Below are 18,019 nucleotides of genomic sequence, written 5' to 3' on the forward strand. Positions count from 1 at the left end.
CAACTTTTGTGTGTGTGTGTCACAACTTTATACACACACACACACACACACACACACTTTTATTTTTCTGCTCTTCCTCGGAGGAACCCAGAGTGGTGTACAGATGGCCCTTGTTATCCGCATGGGTTCAGTTCTGGCCTACAACTACGGATAACAGAAATAAGTGAAATAAAGTACTGCAGCATGCTCTCCAGCTGTCCAGCAATGCCCCCCCAAACCCCTAGTCCTCCAATTTTCTGCAAAAAATTGTGTTTATGTGGGGGGTGTCAATTTATTTTTTTAAAATAAAGAAAGAGCCACAAAATGGTTCTGTCCTGCAAAATCCATCCTGCACGATTCAGGAACTAATTTTGCCTATTTTTAGAACGACAGACAACAAGGTCAGGTTTCCATTGCTCAGCCACAGATATGCAAAACCTTGGGTGCCAGGACTGCAGATAACAAGAGCTACCTGTACATGGTTTTGTTCTCCTTGCATCAACCCTGCGAGGTAGGCTAGGCTGGAGTGACTGGCCCAGAGTCACCCAGTGAATTTCATGGCTGAACGGGGATTTGAATGTGAATCTTCTCAGTCCTAGTCCAACACTCTTAACCACTACACCACACTGGTGTACACGACAGTTGGCACCCAAGACTGGGCATCTCTGCTGGCCTCATGCTGTGTCTCCGCATGGGGAATGAGTGAATGATCCAGTCACACCCAGCCCAAGACTCCTGCAGAATTGCTCACCTGCAGCAGAGACCGACTGGAAGGTGACAGGCTAGAGAAGTGACTCGTGCAGAGTTGCAGCAGGCAGCCTCTACTCTTGGTGGGATATAGCAGCGTTTAGTTCGATGATGTTATGCTTGTGGTTCTTGGGCAGGGCACAGTCTGGGGACCGCTGGCCTGGTTTTCGAGCACAGCACGCGCACTGGGAGCTCGACTGATGAGCCTTCCCTGCCGTGATTTCTAGGCAAGGACTGCTGTAACGGCAGCAAATATTTATATACAGGAAAACCTTGTTACTTGTGTGGAGGGCTTCCATTCTTCGCCTACTGCTGCAAGTAACGAGTCATTATTGATACGGGGAAAGAGAGGCTAGCTTCCTAAGTGGAGGGAAAATGGCGGGTGGGGGAGGCAATGGCGAAATAACTCAGAAGAACTTACCGTGGCGTGCTCCGTGGGGCCTGTAAGTGGTCAGGAATCCTCCCATGCACCCAGGAATGCCCCGAAATGCCCGCCCGCAAAGTGCTAAAAATCATGGAAAATATTCAAAGTCCGTTTTTGTAAGGAAAGGAGCCACAAAATGGCTCCCCAGAGACAAAATGGTGGGCAGAAGTGATCTCCGTGGTCACTTTTGGCTCTCTAGGAACCGCGGATACGTGGGTTTTAATCCCTTTGTATCTGTGGATACTGGAAACAGGTGTCAGTGAAACACCCCACGGACATGCAGTACCACGGATAGGGGTTCCACGAATAGCAAGGTTCTCCTGTACCATTTTTCAACAAAAGTGCTCAGAGTGCTATACGCTGAAAAATAATAAGATGTTTTTTCCTGTCTCAAAAGGGTTCACAATCTAAAAAGAAATCTAGAAAGAAGGTAGATGCCAGCAACAGCCACTGGAGGGATGCAGTGCTGGAGTTGGACTGGGCCTGTTGCTCTTCCTCTGCTCAGGGGTGTAGCAAGGCTGCAGTGGGTCCTGGGACAAAAAGTGAGGATGCTCCCAGCCGGGGTCCCCCACTTCACTTGCCCCCCACAGAAGAGTGAACTCTGGCCAGCAGGGACATTTGCTCAGTCATAGCAGTGCCCCACCCCTGCCCCGTAGAAGGGAGCCGCCATTTTAAAAAGTGCTTCTTTGCTCAGTTAGCAGGGGCGAGGTGCATTCAGCTGTGCACCCCGACACAACACAATGAGGGCTGCACCATCTGTATTGTGTTCTCGATGATCCTATCACACAAGCATGGCCTTTGGTGCCAAGTCTTGGCTTCTTGCAACATTTAAAACGTCGAAAGCCAGCGTAGCAAATGGGTCATGCTTGGGCATATTTTGCTTCAACTTGCTCACTCGTATGCTTCATCCAGATACCTGAGATCTTGCAGAAATTGGGGATCTGGGGCTTACAGCAGAAGGCAAATAACGGGGTGTCAGAGTGTCTGGGCAAAATAGTGTAATGGCAGACAAAAGTTCAGCTCCTCCCTGCATATTGAAATCATTCATAGTCGAGTGGAAATGTGCAGGCTGTATTTGCCGTCATGAGGGCTAGAAGCCTAGTTTGGGGAATTTTAACCACTCGATCCTGCCGCATCCTGCATACATGGAAGTGCTTCTGTGTTAGCTGCATTCTTATTCTGCTGGAGTGAGCTAGCCGGACATGGAGGTATCTGAATTATTCTGCAGTAATAGGGCTGTTCAACCAGGGTCGGAGAATAGAGGGCACTCCTGATCTGTAGTTGTGTGATTTCAAAGAGTCGGGGGAGAGACGGGAAGAGTGATCCTGTGGGGGTCAGGAACTGGAAGAGGACACTGTTCTGTCTGTCAAATGCTGGGGAGAGGATGTGGGTTGGCCATGCCTACCCAACCCCCAGGCGATTGCCCCCCCCCACCTTGCTCTTTGAATTCACACAACCGCTGATCGCATAAGAACAGCCCTGCTGGCTCAGGCCCCCCAAGGTGTGTCTAGTCCCGTTTCCCACCAGATGCCCCTGAGAAGCCCACAGGCAAGAGGTGAGAGCATGCCCTCTGGAGGTGGCCTATAGCCACCGGACTAGTAGCCATTGAGAGCCCTGTCCTCCGTGATTGGGAGCGTATCCGGCTCTCCGGCCCCGTTTCATGTTAAGTGAACATTGGCAGATCTTTCTGAGCTCCTGCTCCAGTTGCCTTAATGCTTAAAAAAATTTCTTTAAAGGAATAACCTTGAAGTTGAAGAGCGCAGCTACGACCGGAGCAGCTCTAGGAAGCGGAGGCAGGAGCCTTCCCCACGTGAGGACGAGGACGTTGAGGAGGACTACTCGGAAGCCTACCAGCCTTCCTGCAGCCAGTCGTATGAGCCAGAGTATGGCGCCAAGAGGCCCAAACGGTACCCAGAGCCCGAGCGAGCCCACCAGCCTGTGAACTGTGGCATTCCAGAGGGCAGGACATGGGACCGAGAGTCCCCAGTGCTCTCCTCCGACCAGGAGGGCTCCGACTATGGGCACGCAGCCTCTCCTGAACCGAGCGAGAGCCCCCAAGAACTGTACGTGGACCTCTGTCGAGTGGAGGAGCCGGAGAAGGAGCAGAAGGCCCTTCCCCGGAAGGCAAACAAAGGGCAGGGCTTCCTGGACAGGCAGGAGGGAGGCCACAGTAGGAACCTCAGTGACTCCCAAGACAAAGCCAGCTCCAGTCGGAGCAAAGAGCATAAGTCTTCTCACAAGGAGAAGCAGCGGCCCGATGCCAAAGCAGGGGAGGAGAGGCTACCAGAAAGACTGCACAAGGGCTTTTCCAGAGAGCCCCCCTGGGAAGCCCCCTTAGCAGGCGGCAGTAAGGAAAGGCTGAAGGCCTTGGAGAGCGCCAAGCGGGAGAAGAAAAGGGATGGCAGCAACTCCAAGAAGGAGAAGCCGCCCGTTGACTTGGAGGACTCTTTGGGCAACCACACGAAGAAGCACAAGCACCAGGACATGGAGAGAGCCAAACAGGAGAAGGCCAAGCTAGGCCCGGACGTCTCGCATGGCGACCGGGAGCAGCGGAAACCTGAGGCCAAATCCTCCGGCAAGAATAAGGAGAAGAAGGCCTCTGGCAGCTTGAAAACCCCGGAAGGCCACAAAAAAGCAGTGGGCTTCTTGCCCGCCGGTTCCGGGGAAGGGGATGGGGAGGATGAGTTCGAGCAGCCGACGATGTCCTTTGAGTCGTACATGGGCTACGACCAGCCTCAGAAGAAGAAGAAGAAGCTGGCCAAGCCACCCCCGCCGGCCCCGGAGAAGGACAGAGGGCACGGCAAGCAGAACGGGTCCAAGCCCAGCGCCAAGAGCTCCAACTCGAGCCGGAAAGCCCACAAGCAGGCCAACGAGAAGAAGCAGTCGGGGGCATCAAAGCCGAAAAAGGTAAGCCCGGTCTCTGTGGTGCTGCATCGTCCCTCCTGGGGGGAAGGCTGTTTGGGATTCCCTGGTGATTTTGCCACAAGGCGAGGTGGGGGGGGGGGCCGAGAGGGCCGTGCAGGTCCAAGCCGCGGGACGCCACTAGAGCTGCAAGTTCTTGTCAATCAGTCGGTTAGATTCAGTGTTTGGAAAAAACTTTGATCTGCTTAAAAACATCCCGGAGTCTGGTCTAAGGCAGGAGAAGGCAACCTTTGGCCCCCTCGCTGTTGATGGGAGATGTAGTTCAGTCACAGCGGGAGGGCCAAAGGTTGCCTATGCATGGCCTCTGTGTACAGAGAGCAGCCACCTTGCCGAAGCTAAGCAGGTCTTGGTGTAGTCAGTGCCTGAATGGGAAATCCATGTGTGGGGCTGGGGCCGTAGCTCAGTGTTGGAGCTTTTGCCTGCACACAGAAGGTCCCAGGTTCACTCCCTGGCAGCATCTCCAGGTAGGGCTGGGGAAGACTCCTGCCCTGAAACCTTGGCGAGCTGCTGCCAGTCAGTGTAGACAATCCTGAGCTAGATGGACCAAGGGTCGGACTCTGCATAAGGCCGCAGCTTCCTGTGTTCCTATCTCGCTGTTCATATTTGGTTGTTAGCTGCCCTGGGAATAGTGATACAGTACAGAGTGGTCGGGTTGGCATTTTTTGTAGAGCAAATACATGTTTGATGTGCAGAGGTCTCTTCAGCCCAGCACTTCAGGAGGATCCCAGTGGGAGTACAACTTCAGAGCTTCTCCCTGCATTTCAGTCTGTCCACTTCATGGGTCATCCCATGAAATTGATTGCCAGGAAATCTAGGACCAACAAACGGAAGTACTTTTTCACACACCACCTAATCAGCTTGTGGAACTCTCTGCCACAAGATGTGGTGACAGCCAATAACCTGGATGTCTGTAAGAGGGGCTTGGATAACTTCATGGAGGAGAGGTCTATCGATGGCTGCTAGTCAGAGTGCTATAGGCCACCTCCAGCCTCAAAGGCAGGATGCCTCTGAGTACCAGTTGCAGGGGAGCAACAGCAGGAGGGAGGGCATGCCCCCAACTCCTGCCTGTGGCTTCTAGCAGCATCTGGTGGGCCACTGTGCGAAACAGGATGCTGGACTAGATGAGCCTTGGGCCTGATCCAGCAGGGCTGTTCTTATGTTATCTTTCCTTGTGGCCCATTTTAAGTTGGGGAAGCAGAAGAAGTCAAGGATGAGTCTTTATTTAGGGTTCTAGAACTTGAAGTTAGCAGGGAAAGCAGCCAGGAACATAAGAAGTTGCCTTATATCGAGTCACATCAATCAGTGGCCTAACTTAGTATTGTCTACACCAAGGCTTCTCAACCTTGAGTCCCCAGATGTTGGTGGACTATAACAGCTATCATCCCCTGCCTTTGGCCATTGTGGCTGGGAATGATGGGGGTTGTAGTCCAATGTCTGGGGACCCATGGTTGAGAACCCCTAGTCTACACTGATTGGCAGTAGCAATTGAATACATTATCTAGTGGGAATGTGGAATTGCCTTCCTTGAAACTTATCAAGAAAAGATTCATTGGAAGCTGCCTTATACCGAGTCAGACCCTTCGTCCATCTAGCTCAGTTTTGTCTACTCTGACTGGCAGCGGCTCTCCAAGGTTTCAGGCAGGGGTCTCTCCCAGCCCTACTTGGAGATGTCAGAGACTGGACCTTGGGCCCTTCTGAATGCAAAGCCGATGCTCTGCCACTGAGCTATGGACCCACCCCCAAAGATGGCATGTATGGGTCTCCCATCCAGACACTGACCACAACAAGAGCTGGTGAGCTTCCACAAAGTGGCTGTATCGCGTGCCCTTAGTTGAGGGGCTTAAAGTGGGGAGTTCTGGGATGAATCATGGGAGATGGAAAGGGATGGTCTGAGTCAGTCTCTTTTGATATCTTTTAGCTCTGAATGCAGGATATATCATCTTTAAAAAAAACAAAACATGATAATATACCTAGCATAAAGTAGCTCCCAAGTGCAGATATTGTAAAACAGAAATCTTAAATATTATTGCACTAGTAAAATATGACTTTTCCCAATGTTTTAAATAAAATCATTTGTTTCTCAGTTTGTTCCTTTCAGTATTAAACCTACTTACTTATGAATAAATGTATATACTGCCCACTCCAAAAAGTCTCAAGGCAGGTTCTTACAAACTATGTATGATAGGGTGTGCTTCCTTTTTTTCAGAGAGGAGAGCTGGTCTTGTGGTAGCAAGCATGACTTGTCCCCATAGCTAAGCAGGGTCTGCCCTGGTTGCATATGAATGGGAGACTTGATGTGTGAGCACTGCAAGATATTCCTCTCAGGGGATGGAGCCACCCTGGGAAGAGCAGAAGGTTTCAGGTTCCCTCCCTGGCTTCTCCAAGATAGGGCTGAGAGAGATTCCTGCCTGCAACCTTGGAGAAGCCGCTGCCAGTCTGTGAAGACAATACTGAGCTAGAAAGACCAATGGTCTGACTCAGTATATGGCAGCTTCCTATGTTCCTATAGTTTCAAAGTGGTTGCCACTTCTTCCCAAGTATTTGATTAGTCGGTGATCTGTTGATGGTACTTGTTCTTTTTCTCCCAAATTTTAACGCTTGTCCATTACCTGCTACTAAACTGGTAAGACTAAGGCTGCAACCCTATGCACACTTACCTGAGAGCATGTCTGACTGAATACAGTAAGATTTATGTCTGTGTGAACATACCCCAGGGCCTACTATTCTCTTTTAACAATTTGCAGGTTTGCCAGTCCAGTGATCTCTGGATCAGACCAAAGCATTATACCCTTTGGTGATTGATTAACTGGATAGTCTTCTCTTTCCAGTATTTGTCAAAGAAAACTCAGCCCCATCACTTACACAGAAAACCAGTTTTGCAGTTGTTGCATTTCACAAGCTTTTATCTTCTAACACACTTATTGGCCAATGAATGAATACGTATTTACGTAGTAGATTTATTGACTGTCTCACTTCCTTAGACTCAAGGCAGTTTACATAAATTAAAACAACAACAACGAAGACAAGAGAAGTGGGGGGAAGAGAGAAGAAGAAAGAAAAGGAAAAAAGAAAAAGACCGCCCCCCCCACACACGTAAAAATCTAAAAGCCTGGCAAAATAGATAGGTTTCCAGGAGCTTCTTAAAGGACAGAAGGGAGGGGGAATAGGCCCACCTTTTTAAATACTGAAGATACAGTTTGGAATTCTGGTGGTGAGTAATTTACGGGAGCCCCAAGAACAAGGGGTTGGGGTGCCAGCGTGGGGGGAAGACCAGAGGTGGGGCCTGGTGAAAGGACTTTCCCTGATGCAAGTGGGGGGAAATGGAAAAGCAGCTTCAGAAGAGCATTGACCAGGGGGTTGGAGCACCTCTCCTGTGAGGAAAAAGCACAATGTTTGGGCCTTTTTAGTTTAGAAAGAAGGTGAGTAAGGAGGGACATGATAGCAATGTGTTAAAATATGTGCAGAATGGATGAAGTGGACAGAGAGAAGTTTTTTTCTCTCTCTCTCTCTCGTAACATTAGAACCTGTGGTCTTCCTTTGAAGCTAAATTCTGGGAGATTCAGGACAGACAAAAGGAAGTACTTCTTTACACAACCTGTAGTTAAGCAATGGAATTTATTGCTGCTGGATGTGGCGATGGCCCCCCATCTGGGCGGCTTTAAAAAGGGATTAAGACAGTTTCATGGAGGAGGATGGGGCTATCAGTGGCTACTAGCCTTGATAACTATATACTTCGATCAGGATCAGCGGGGGCAGGCCCCTTGACATCAGGTGTGAGGGAGCCCCAAGGGAGGGGGTGGTTTCTCTCCTCCCCACTTGCGTGCTGGCCCCTCACCGCATATCTTGCGGCAGGATGCTGGACTGGATGGGCGCTGGCCTGATCCAGCAGGGCCTTTCTTATTATACTGGCTGCTATCCTAGACATCGGTGCCTGCCGTTGTGTATGTGTTGTCCTGTAGATCCAAGCAGGAATTCCAGTCTAATTCAGCTGCAGCTATGACTATTTTTTACTACATTATTCCTACAGAACAGATCTGATCTAGTTCCCTCCTGTAGGCCAAGAAGATGTTCTTTTTTTTGGTGAGCATGTGGTGTTTACACGTTTGAACACAGGTAGTCACATGTCAGTCACCACTTGCCTGGTTGCCCCTGACGAATGAAAATTGCCTCCAGGCAACCAGTCCGGGAAGCTGGTGAAATTTGGAAGAGGGTTCGTTTGTTGGTTCTTTCCACAAAGGAGGATATGTATAGGAAAGAAGCCTAGGAACTCTTCTTGTGGGCTAGAATCACTTATTGACTTGTTTGCAAGGCTGCTTTACTGGAACGTACTATTTTTTTCCTCCCCCTGCAGATCCCCATTGATGTGGTGCCAACGCTCCCTGACATCCCCTTGCCCCCAATCCAGGCCAACTACCGCCCCCTTCCTTCGCTTGAATCAATTCCCCTCAGCCAGCCAAAGAGGAAAGGTAATATCAGAGTTAAGAATGGGATGGAATATGTTGGAATGCATCCTTGGCTGTTGTTTGGAGGGGGATGGCAGATACTGGGAGAAACCGCTTGCCCGTGTGACACAAGTCCACAGATTTTGAATGTCCTCTTTGGTGAATGCACATGTGTGTTCGTTTGCACACACGCCCCTTTCCTGCCCGGCAGGCCTCCCAAGATGGCTTAAAGTAATAAACACAGTAAATTCTAACAGTGCGATTCATAACAAACAAACAAACCAAAGTGCAACATGTTCTATAAAATGTAACAGCCCAATGACAAAAAAATGCCTCCTAGCATAAACAGGCCCCGTGATGCCACCTTTCAGGTGCTTGTCAGAATGGAAGTGCCTTAGCTTGCTCCCCAAAAGTGATCGCCTTATAGATTATGTTGGGGGGAACGTGCCATAAGGCAGGTGCCACTGCTGAGACAATCCTGCTGCAAGCAGATGTAGGTCTCGCATCAGACGAAGAATGTTGAATCTGCCCCAAAGCGAATTGGTAGCCAGTGAAGCTGCCGCAGGATGTGTGTGACACTCACGAAGTGACGAGCACCCACGGCCACTTTTAGACTCTTCTCTTCACAATGCACAATTAAATTACATAATCCATTACCGTGAGATGTGGTAGTCAATGGCTTTAAAAAAAGATTAGAGAAATTCATGGATCATGGCTCTATTAACCATGAGAATATCTAAATGAAAATTCCATGCTGAGTAAAAGTATATCTGAGCCTGCTTTCAGGGCTGTGAACTTGGCAGGGCCATTTAATCTAAGGGAGGAGGAGCTGGTCTTGTGGTAGCAAGCATGGACCAATGTCGCTGGACCAATGGTCTGACTTGGTATAAGGTCTTCCTATGTTGCTATGATTGTCCGCCGATGCAGAATGCTGGACAAGATGGAGCTTGGGTCAGATCCAGTGAAAGAATTCTTAGGATGGGTATGGCTAGCCATTGACATCTCTGGGCTTTTTGTTTGATCGGTTTGATCTGTGTCCTGAGAACTGACTGTGGTGCACTTCTTCTCTCTTTCCTTTAAATCCCTTGTCTCACAGCACTGTCCTCCCCCACAGAGGAGGATGAGGCTGGTTTTACAGGGCGCAGGCTGAATTCCAAGATGCAGGTGTATTCTGGCTCAAAAACGGCCTACCTCCCAAAGATGATGTCTCTCCACGAACAATGTATCCGAGTCCTCAGCAATAACATTGACTGTGAGTATTGGGGGCCGACTCCTTGGCTGGAAATGCTGAGAGCCAGTATGGTGACATGGTTGGAGTGTTGGATTAGGACCAGGAAGACCCAAGTCCACGTTGCCTCTGGGCCAGTCAGGCTGACCTATCTCACAGGGTTGTTGCAGGGATAAACATAACCATGGACACTACTCAGGGCTCTTTGGAGGAAGAGCAGCATATAAAAGTAGAAATAAATAAAACTGGGTGGTCTTTGGATCACTCTCATTGGCTGATGATCTGTGTCTTTTCCCCTCTCTCCCTGATCTAAGAATGTGAGAAGGCTCAGTTCTGGGCCCGCCATGTTTGCTAGGGAATGGTGATGCAGGGGCAGGGATTTGCAGGGGAGAACTAGCTGGCAAGAGGGAGCAGGGGCTTAGCCCTTGCCCCATCTGCTGGCTCTCTTCCAGAACTTTTTACCCTGGGCTATGTCTCTCCCCCGCCCCCCCCCAGCTGAGTTTGTTTCTGAACTTGGTTGCTGGCTGGAGGAAAAGCCCTGAGAGTGTGAGTGGCAGGTCAAGGAAAGGTTAAACACACACCCTTCCAGCCTACTGATTCTACCTAGCTCAAGGGTTCTTGAGTCTGGGTCCCCAGATATTGTTGACCTACAACATCCCAAAGTCCAGGGGAAGATGGGATTTGTAGTCCCAACAATATCTGGGGACCCAAGCTCGCAAATGTCTGCCCTAGCAAATGCCCTTGTCTCTGCATTACCGTTAGAGATCAACATGGAGTTAGGAGTCCTGCCTTGTAACTCTAGGTCAGCGCTGAGCCCTGCCCCATAGAAAGAACCCTTGAGATAGTTGGAGGCTTTACATCAGGACTGCAGAACTTTGGCCCTCTAGCTGTTGTTCGACTACAACTCCCATCATCCCTGGCTCAGTGGCCAGTAGTTGGGGGGTGATGGGAGATGTAGTCCAGCATCTGCAGGAAGGCGGACATTGTGCAGCCCTGCTTTATAGCCTCCCCTACGGGAGTTGAGGAAAGCCGAGGGGAGATGGTATCTTGGCTGCAACCAGTTGGCATCGGGTGGACCTGCTATCTGATCTTCTTCCCAGCTCAACATGGACGTTTTGGGAGAGTACTGCCTAGCAAATAAAGGGAAGGGAAGCAGAGGACACTCTCCTTTCTGCATCCAAGAGGTCTTAGTCCCAGCATTGTCCTTATTGTCCCTTCTGGCATGAAAAGAAGCCTTTTCCTGCATGGAAGAGAGAAAAGATTAAAGATTAGGGAGGAGAGCTGGTCTTGTGGTGGCGAGCAGGACCTGTCCCCTTAGCTAAGCAGGGTCCACCCTGGTTGCATATGAATGGGAGACTTGATGTGTGAGCACTGTGTGAGATATTCCCCATCAGGGGATGGAGGCGCTCTGGGAAGAGAAGAAGGTTCCAAGTTCCCTCCAGGGGTGTAACTATAATAGGGCAAGGAGAGACAGTTGTCTGGGGGCCCACTGCCCTGGGGGGCCCCCCAGAGGCAAATCACATGACTGACTCCCCCAGTTGAGCACCCGCCCAGGCTTCCTTCAGTTGTATTCATCCTCCGAAACTGATGTGAGTGTTAAGACCTGGAGCCACCAGAACAGCATGTCTTTCTCTAGTACCATTCAATGACTTGCATCGTCCACAATTTACAAAACCTTTAAAAAAATAATTTAGGATGATCTGTTGTGGCACATAGGTTTTATATAGAATATATATTAAATTATTTTAATATTTAGTATTTTAATAATTATTTTAATTATTATCTATCTATCTATTTAAGATTTCTTTACTTCATGAGCTGAGCTTCGGGGGGGGGTGCATTTTAAAATTTTGTCTCTGGGCCCACTACAACCTTGCTATGCCCCTGGCACTGGCAACATCTCCAGGATAGGGCTGAGAGAGACTCCTGCCTGCAACCTTGGAGAAGCCGCTGCCAGTCTGTGAAGACAATACTGACCTATGGTCTGACTCAATATATGGCAGCTCCCTCTGTTCCTTAGGAACATCCCCATTTTATTTATTTATTTATTATTTCTCTAGGTAAACTGCTTTGGAATCATTTATTGAAAAGCGGTATGTAACAAACAAAAAGCCCTGACGAACTCCAATATTACATGAGCCAGTTGGGGAGGATGAATGCACGTTGTGATTTTTGACAAGGTCCATACCCCTTGAAATGGAGAAGAGGTGATATAGCATATACAATCCTGCTTTTATTGTCCTGACTGCCAAACCTGCAGCAGCCAAATTTGCAGTGGGGTCTTAAACGGTTTTGGTTTTTTAAAAAAGTTTTTTTAAACTACTTTAAATTTTATCAGTATTGTCAGAGGAATGGAAATGAAATTTGGCAGATGTGTCCTCCAAAGATGACTCCAGGGAGCAAGTACATTGGGAGAGTGAACTGTCCACTTTGCTAAGCAGGGTCCACCCTGGTTTGCATTTGAATGGGAGACTGTGTGAGCACTGCGAGATATTCCCCTCAGGGGATGGAGCTGCTCTGGGAAGAGCAGAAGGTCCCAAGTTCCCTCCCTGGCAGCATCTCCAAGATAGGGCTGAGAGAGACTCCTGCCTGCAACCTTGGAGAAGCCACTGCCAGTCTGTGTATAGACAATACTGAGCTAGATGGACCCATGGTCTGACTTGGTAGAAGGCAGATTCTGATGTTTGTTGTTACTCTAACCTTTTCTTCTGTGCAAAAGAACTGCAACATAACCCTGATGGTTTGCGGGAGGAGGGGGGATAAAGAAAAGGTGATAATCCATAGTGCAACCACGCTATCCCCTATTTTCCATCTCGGGGGTGGGGGACATGGGGTAGACATTGCCAACAATCACTATGAGCATTTGTCCTCTGAGATGGCACTGATGTCTAAAGTGTGTGAGCCTGGACTAAGAGCAAGGAGGCTAAAAATGGTACTGCCGTTCATGCATGTAAAACCAACAAGCTTGTTGCTGGAGGGGCGGGTCTGTGCTGGAGGGAGAGAAAGCTGAGATGACCCTTGAGATGACCCTTGTCCCTCCCTCCCCCCGTGCTTCCTCCTGCAGCAATCTATGAAGTGGGGGGTGTTCCTTTCTCGGTATTGGAGCCCGTCTTGGAACGATGCACCCCGGAGCAGCTGTACCGCATCGAGGAGTGCAATCATGTGAGTGTTGCAAGACCAAATCGAGGCACACTTGTGTCTGTTGTCATTCATTGTCCACTCTCAGCTATGGGGGTGGGTGGGTGGGTATCACTTCCTTGATTGTCTGGAGTGCTTCCTTTTCCATTGGGGGATAAGGGCTGGACATTATGAACATCCCCATGACTTGGCGATGGACCCGTACATAGAGCATCTGCTTTTCATGCAGAAGGTTCCAAGTTCAACCCTGGAAGCATCTCCAGATAGGGCTGAGAGAGACTCCTGCCTGTAGCCTTGGAGAAGCCGCTGCCAGTCAGTGTAGGCAGTCCTGAGCTAGATGGACCAAGGGTCTGGCTCGGTATAAAGCAGCTTCCTATGTTCCTACGACATTGCCCTGACTTCCAGCACTCGGGGGTTGCTCTTGCTCTAGCCCAAATGTAAGCAAAAGGACAGTGGTTGGGAACCAGGACAGCCCTGCTGGCGGTCTTGGCTCTGCCATGAGCTTCCTAAGGGGTCTTAGGTGCCTAGGGAGCTGCTTCCTTCTGGGTCAGGCTCTTGGTCCATTTACTTCGCACTGACTGGCAGCAGCTCTCCAAGGTTGCAGGCAGGAGTCTCCCCCAGCCCTACCTGGAGATGCTGCCGGGGATCAAACCTAGGACCCTTCTGCCTTCAGAGCAGATGCTCTACTCCGAGCTGTGGCCCCATCCTCCTAAGCCTTGATCCCCAGTTTATAAAATGGGGGTGGTGATACTCGCTTGCCTTCCGGAGACGTCGCAGAGATGACTGCAATGATTTATGCGAAGCACTTGAGAGCAGGCGTTGCACACCTTGGGTCCCCACCTGGAGTTGGACTAGAACTCCCCTCACCCGCAGCCACAAATGGGAGGAGAGCTGGTCTTGTGGCAGCAAGCATGAATTGTCCCCTTTGCTAAGCAGGGTCCACCCTGGCTTGCTTTTGAATGGGAGGCAACCTGTGTGAGCACTTGAAGATCTTCCCCTCTGGGGATGGAGCCGCGCTGGGAAGAACACCTGCCTGCTTGCATGCAGAAGGTCCCAAGTTCCCTCCTTGGCGGCATCTCCAAGATAGGGCCGAGAGAGACTCCTGCCTGCAGCCTTGGAGAAGCCGCTGCCCGTCTGGGTAGACAATACTAAGCTAGACGGACCAGTGGTCTGACTCGGTAGAAGGCTGCTTCCTTTGTTCCTCTGTAATGGCCACTGTGGCTGGGGATGATGGGAGTTGTAGTCCAGCAACCTCTGGGGACCCAGGATTCAGAGCACCTTGCAGAGGTGCACAACTCGCATGCCCCGGTGGGCCAGAGCCAAGCATGACGAGAACCAACCGTGTCGGGGGTGAGGTTAAGTTTCAACACAATAATTATTAAGTTAAAATTATTTAAGATATTAATGAAAGTGAGGGGCCAGAGGGTTGGAGTCAAGGGGGAAGGCAAGGGAGAAAGGGATGTGCCAGGGGGCTGCAGCTCAGGGGTGCGGGACATCTGGTCTCAAGCAGCCAACTGCATTGTCCGTCCGCAGGAGAGGCCAAGAACTCTTCAGACCCGCTGCTGCTGCTGCTGCTACACATTATTCTGTCCTGCGGGCCAGGAGAAAATCCCCCCCCCTCCGCCGGGCCTTCTATTGTGCAGGCCTGCTTTAGAACATCCAAAGCAACACATCATTTCCAGTATCCCTAAACTAGCCAAATGTCTGATGCTCTTATGAGAGAGCCAGTGTGGTGTAGTGGTTAGAGTGTGGGACTTGGACCGGGGAATGTTCAGATCCCCATTCAAGCATGAAACTTATTGGGTGACTCTGAGCCAGCCAGCCTGACCTGAGGAGAGGAGAGCTGGTCTGGTGGTAGCAAGCATGACTTCTCCCCATAGCTAAGCAGGGTCTGCCTTGGTTGCATCTGAATGTGAGACGATGTGTGAGCACTGTAAGATATTCCCCTCAGGGGATGGAGCCGCTCTGGGAAGAGCAGAAGGTTCCAAGTTCCCTCCCTGGCAGCATCTCCAAGATAGGGCTGAGAGAGATTCCTGCCTTCAACCCTGGAGAAGCCGCTGCCAGTCTGTGCAGACAATACTGAGCTAGATAGACCAATAGTCTGACTCAGTATATGGCAGCTTCCTATGTTCCTATGTACCTCACAGGGTTGTTATGAGATGAAACACAAACCATGTACTCTGGGCTCTTCTGCGGAAGCGTGGGCTGAAAATGTACAAATGCATACATAAATGTAACATTATGGCGGGTGTGGTGTAGGCCTGGAAGGAGAGCTTGCTTCTCTCAGCAGCTGTCCTTGGGGTGCAGCCCCCTGCCAAGGATCCCCTCTGCCAGTGAGGCCAGGCCACTGAGTGTCAGAAACAGAAGGCAGGCTTGGCTTGCATCCCAAACAGTGTCCTCGATTCAAGTGCTCTTCCTCCTCTCCAGGGAGAGGAAAGAATAGTTTCCTCTACCCAGTTTGCACCGGAGTCTGAATTGGCCGCCCTGGTCTCAGGAGCGGCCAGCTGCCACTGAATTATATTCAAGCGGAGAATGTTTGTTTGCCTGGAGGCATTGGATGGGGTGGGGGGGAACCTAAGCAAGCTTATGGCCAGGAGTATAGTGAGGTGGGTGGCTCTTTTTGAAAGAAAGTAAGAAAGGGGGGGGAGCACCCAGCAGGTGAAGCAGGTACTTCGCCAGCTGGGTAGGCTGAGGGGCCAGGTATTCATGCCCAGCGCTGGCCAGGGCCCCTGTGTCAGCGTCCTGATGCAAGGCGAAGGGGCATGGACGATGTGGATTATTATTATTACATTTATATCCCGCTCATCCTCCAAGGAGCCTAGAGCAGTGTACTACATACTTGAGTTTTTCTTTCACAACCACCCTGTGAAGTAGGTTAGGCTGAGAGAGAAGTGACTGGCCCAGAGTCACCCAGCTAGTATCATGGCTGAATGGGGATTTGAACTCAGGTCTTCCCGATCCTAGTCCAGCACTCTAACCACTATCCTTCTCCCGGGGATTTCCAGATGTTGTTGACTACAGCTCCCATAATCCCCAAGCAAGGGCTATTTCAGCTGGGGATGCTGGGAGTTGTAGTCAACAGCATCTGGGAATCCCTGTTAGAGGGAACATTGCTGCTAGGGAGGGAGTGGGGGGCAAGGGGTAACCTGGTCCCCCCCTCCCGTCTCCATGGCCGAGGGACATTTGTCCCCCTTCCCCCCTGCCCCCTTACCCCTACACGCCTGCTTCTGGTCTATTGAGTGAGGTTGTGGGGACGGCCAGTATAGGCCTTCAGGTCTCTTGCTGGCTTCCACCAACTCCCTGAGTGTGGAACGCCTCAGCCACTTGAACTGGGATCCTCTGCTGAGTGCAGATTCCGGAGGGGTAGCCATCTTCGTCTGAGGCAACAAAACCGCCTCGTCTTGCAACACCTTAAAGGTCAACAGATTGATTATGACGTTGGTTTCATGGACCGGAGCCCACTTCAACAGATGTGAGGCCAGAGGATAATATTTCACGCCTCGGATTCAGTGAGCTGGAGGTCATGCATGCCCACAATAAATCTGTAGAAGGTGCTCCGAGATACTACTGAATATAAGGAGCCCCACTCCTTCTGTGGGGTCAGTGAATGAGTCTAGTGCAGGGGTCCCCAAGCGATGTTGGACTATAACTGCCATCATCCCCAGCCACAGTGGCCATGCATGATGGGAGTTGTAGTCCTACCTCATCTGGGGACCCAAGTTTGAGAATTCCTGCACTGATAAATCTTCAACTGACTTTTTTTTTAAAAAAGTCAAAGTAAAACTTGGTTTTCAGAATTTATGGTTTTGAGGGCCTTGTTGGCCAAAGCTCCTGGCACCAGGATTTGAATTCTGATGTGAAACTTCAGATTCAGACTGCAAAAATCTGATGGTTCTCCCCCACCCACCCTGACAGGCTGATTCAAATTTCAAGTTGCAAAAGTACAATATTTTATCTTTGTTATGTTGTTGTTTATGACCACACACACTCTGTGTGTGTGTGTGTGTGTGTGTGTGTGCGCGCGCGCGCGTGTGTGTGTGTGTGTGCGCGTTTTCTCCTTGAGGCAATAAACTCTAAACTCTTTGTTTGATGTCCAGTCAGCAATATTTTGATAAGTCTCAATAACCTGTACAGGAGACCCTTCATTTCTGCAGGTTCATCTCCTGTAGTTCTGCACATTTGCGGGCAACTTCCTTGTATACCAGTTTATCACTGGGGTAGTTAGGAAATCCCTTTAACTACCCTCTAACTAAATTGGTATCCCTAGAGCAGCCCATGTGCTAGCTGAGATGCAGTGAGAGATTGGATATTTTATTTATGTTTTTTTAAATTTACTTTAATACATTTGTATACCACCTATAACACAAATTTCAAGGCGGTTTACAATCAAAACAGCCAAAAGTTTAAGAAACAGCGTTTATACAGGATTTAGTTTAGAACATTAGATCAATTGTTTTAAAAGATCTGCTTAAAACCAAGCAGAACAGGTGTGTCTTCCTAAACTTGGTTTAAACTTTAAATCTTCTCAAGCAGCCCGGACTCTGCTCCTCAGAAACCTAACCCCATTTTTAGAGTTTAACGGTCTCAGAGCTTTCCTGGAACAATAACCCTGTGACATTCAAGGGTCTCCTGTATATACAGGATGACCTCATTAATTGTCGGTCCAGCACTCACGGTTTCACTTATCCTTGGTCAGGAAATTAGCGCCCAACCTCATGCTCTGTGTGTGTGGCGGGGGGGGGGAGAAAAGAGTTAAACCCATCTCTCTGCGGGTCGAGGGTGGCCAGAAATGACCTCGGGGGTCACTTCTGGATGCCATTTTGTTTTCGGGAGCCATTTTATGGCTCATTTACCAAAAAAAAACCCCAACACCCCGGAGCAAAACCAGCTATTTTGGACTGATTTTCTGAATGGTGGACTACTCAGGCATGGTAAGGCACTTTGGGGGGTCATTGCAGGGGGGACAGTGATTTTTTGGCTGATTTTGGGTAGTCCGGGAACCTAACCCCCCAATTCCCATAGCCCTAATATTCCAACATCCACAGATTCACTATCCGCGACTACCCCCATCCCCCTGCAGAATCGAACCCCCTTGAATAACGGGTTTCTCCTATATGTTATCTTTTTCTCTCTGCTTTC

General features: G+C 49.8%; 1 protein-coding gene across 1 annotated transcript in view; it reads left to right on the forward strand.

Moving 5' to 3' along the window:
- The window catches only part of ELOA (elongin A), a 51,327-nt gene that overhangs the window by 20,727 nt on the left and 12,581 nt on the right, over positions 1-18,019 (forward strand). The window contains exons 4-7 of the mRNA XM_053268306.1: positions 2,887-4,057; positions 8,424-8,538; positions 9,611-9,766; positions 12,807-12,904. Coding sequence (XP_053124281.1) covers positions 2,887-4,057; positions 8,424-8,538; positions 9,611-9,766; positions 12,807-12,904 — 1,540 coding nt within the window. The remainder of the gene's footprint in view (positions 1-2,886; positions 4,058-8,423; positions 8,539-9,610; positions 9,767-12,806; positions 12,905-18,019) is intronic.

Source organism: Hemicordylus capensis, chromosome 7 (genome assembly GCF_027244095.1).
Source record: "Hemicordylus capensis ecotype Gifberg chromosome 7, rHemCap1.1.pri, whole genome shotgun sequence".
In the NCBI taxonomy this organism is placed as follows: domain Eukaryota; kingdom Metazoa; phylum Chordata; class Lepidosauria; order Squamata; family Cordylidae; genus Hemicordylus; species Hemicordylus capensis.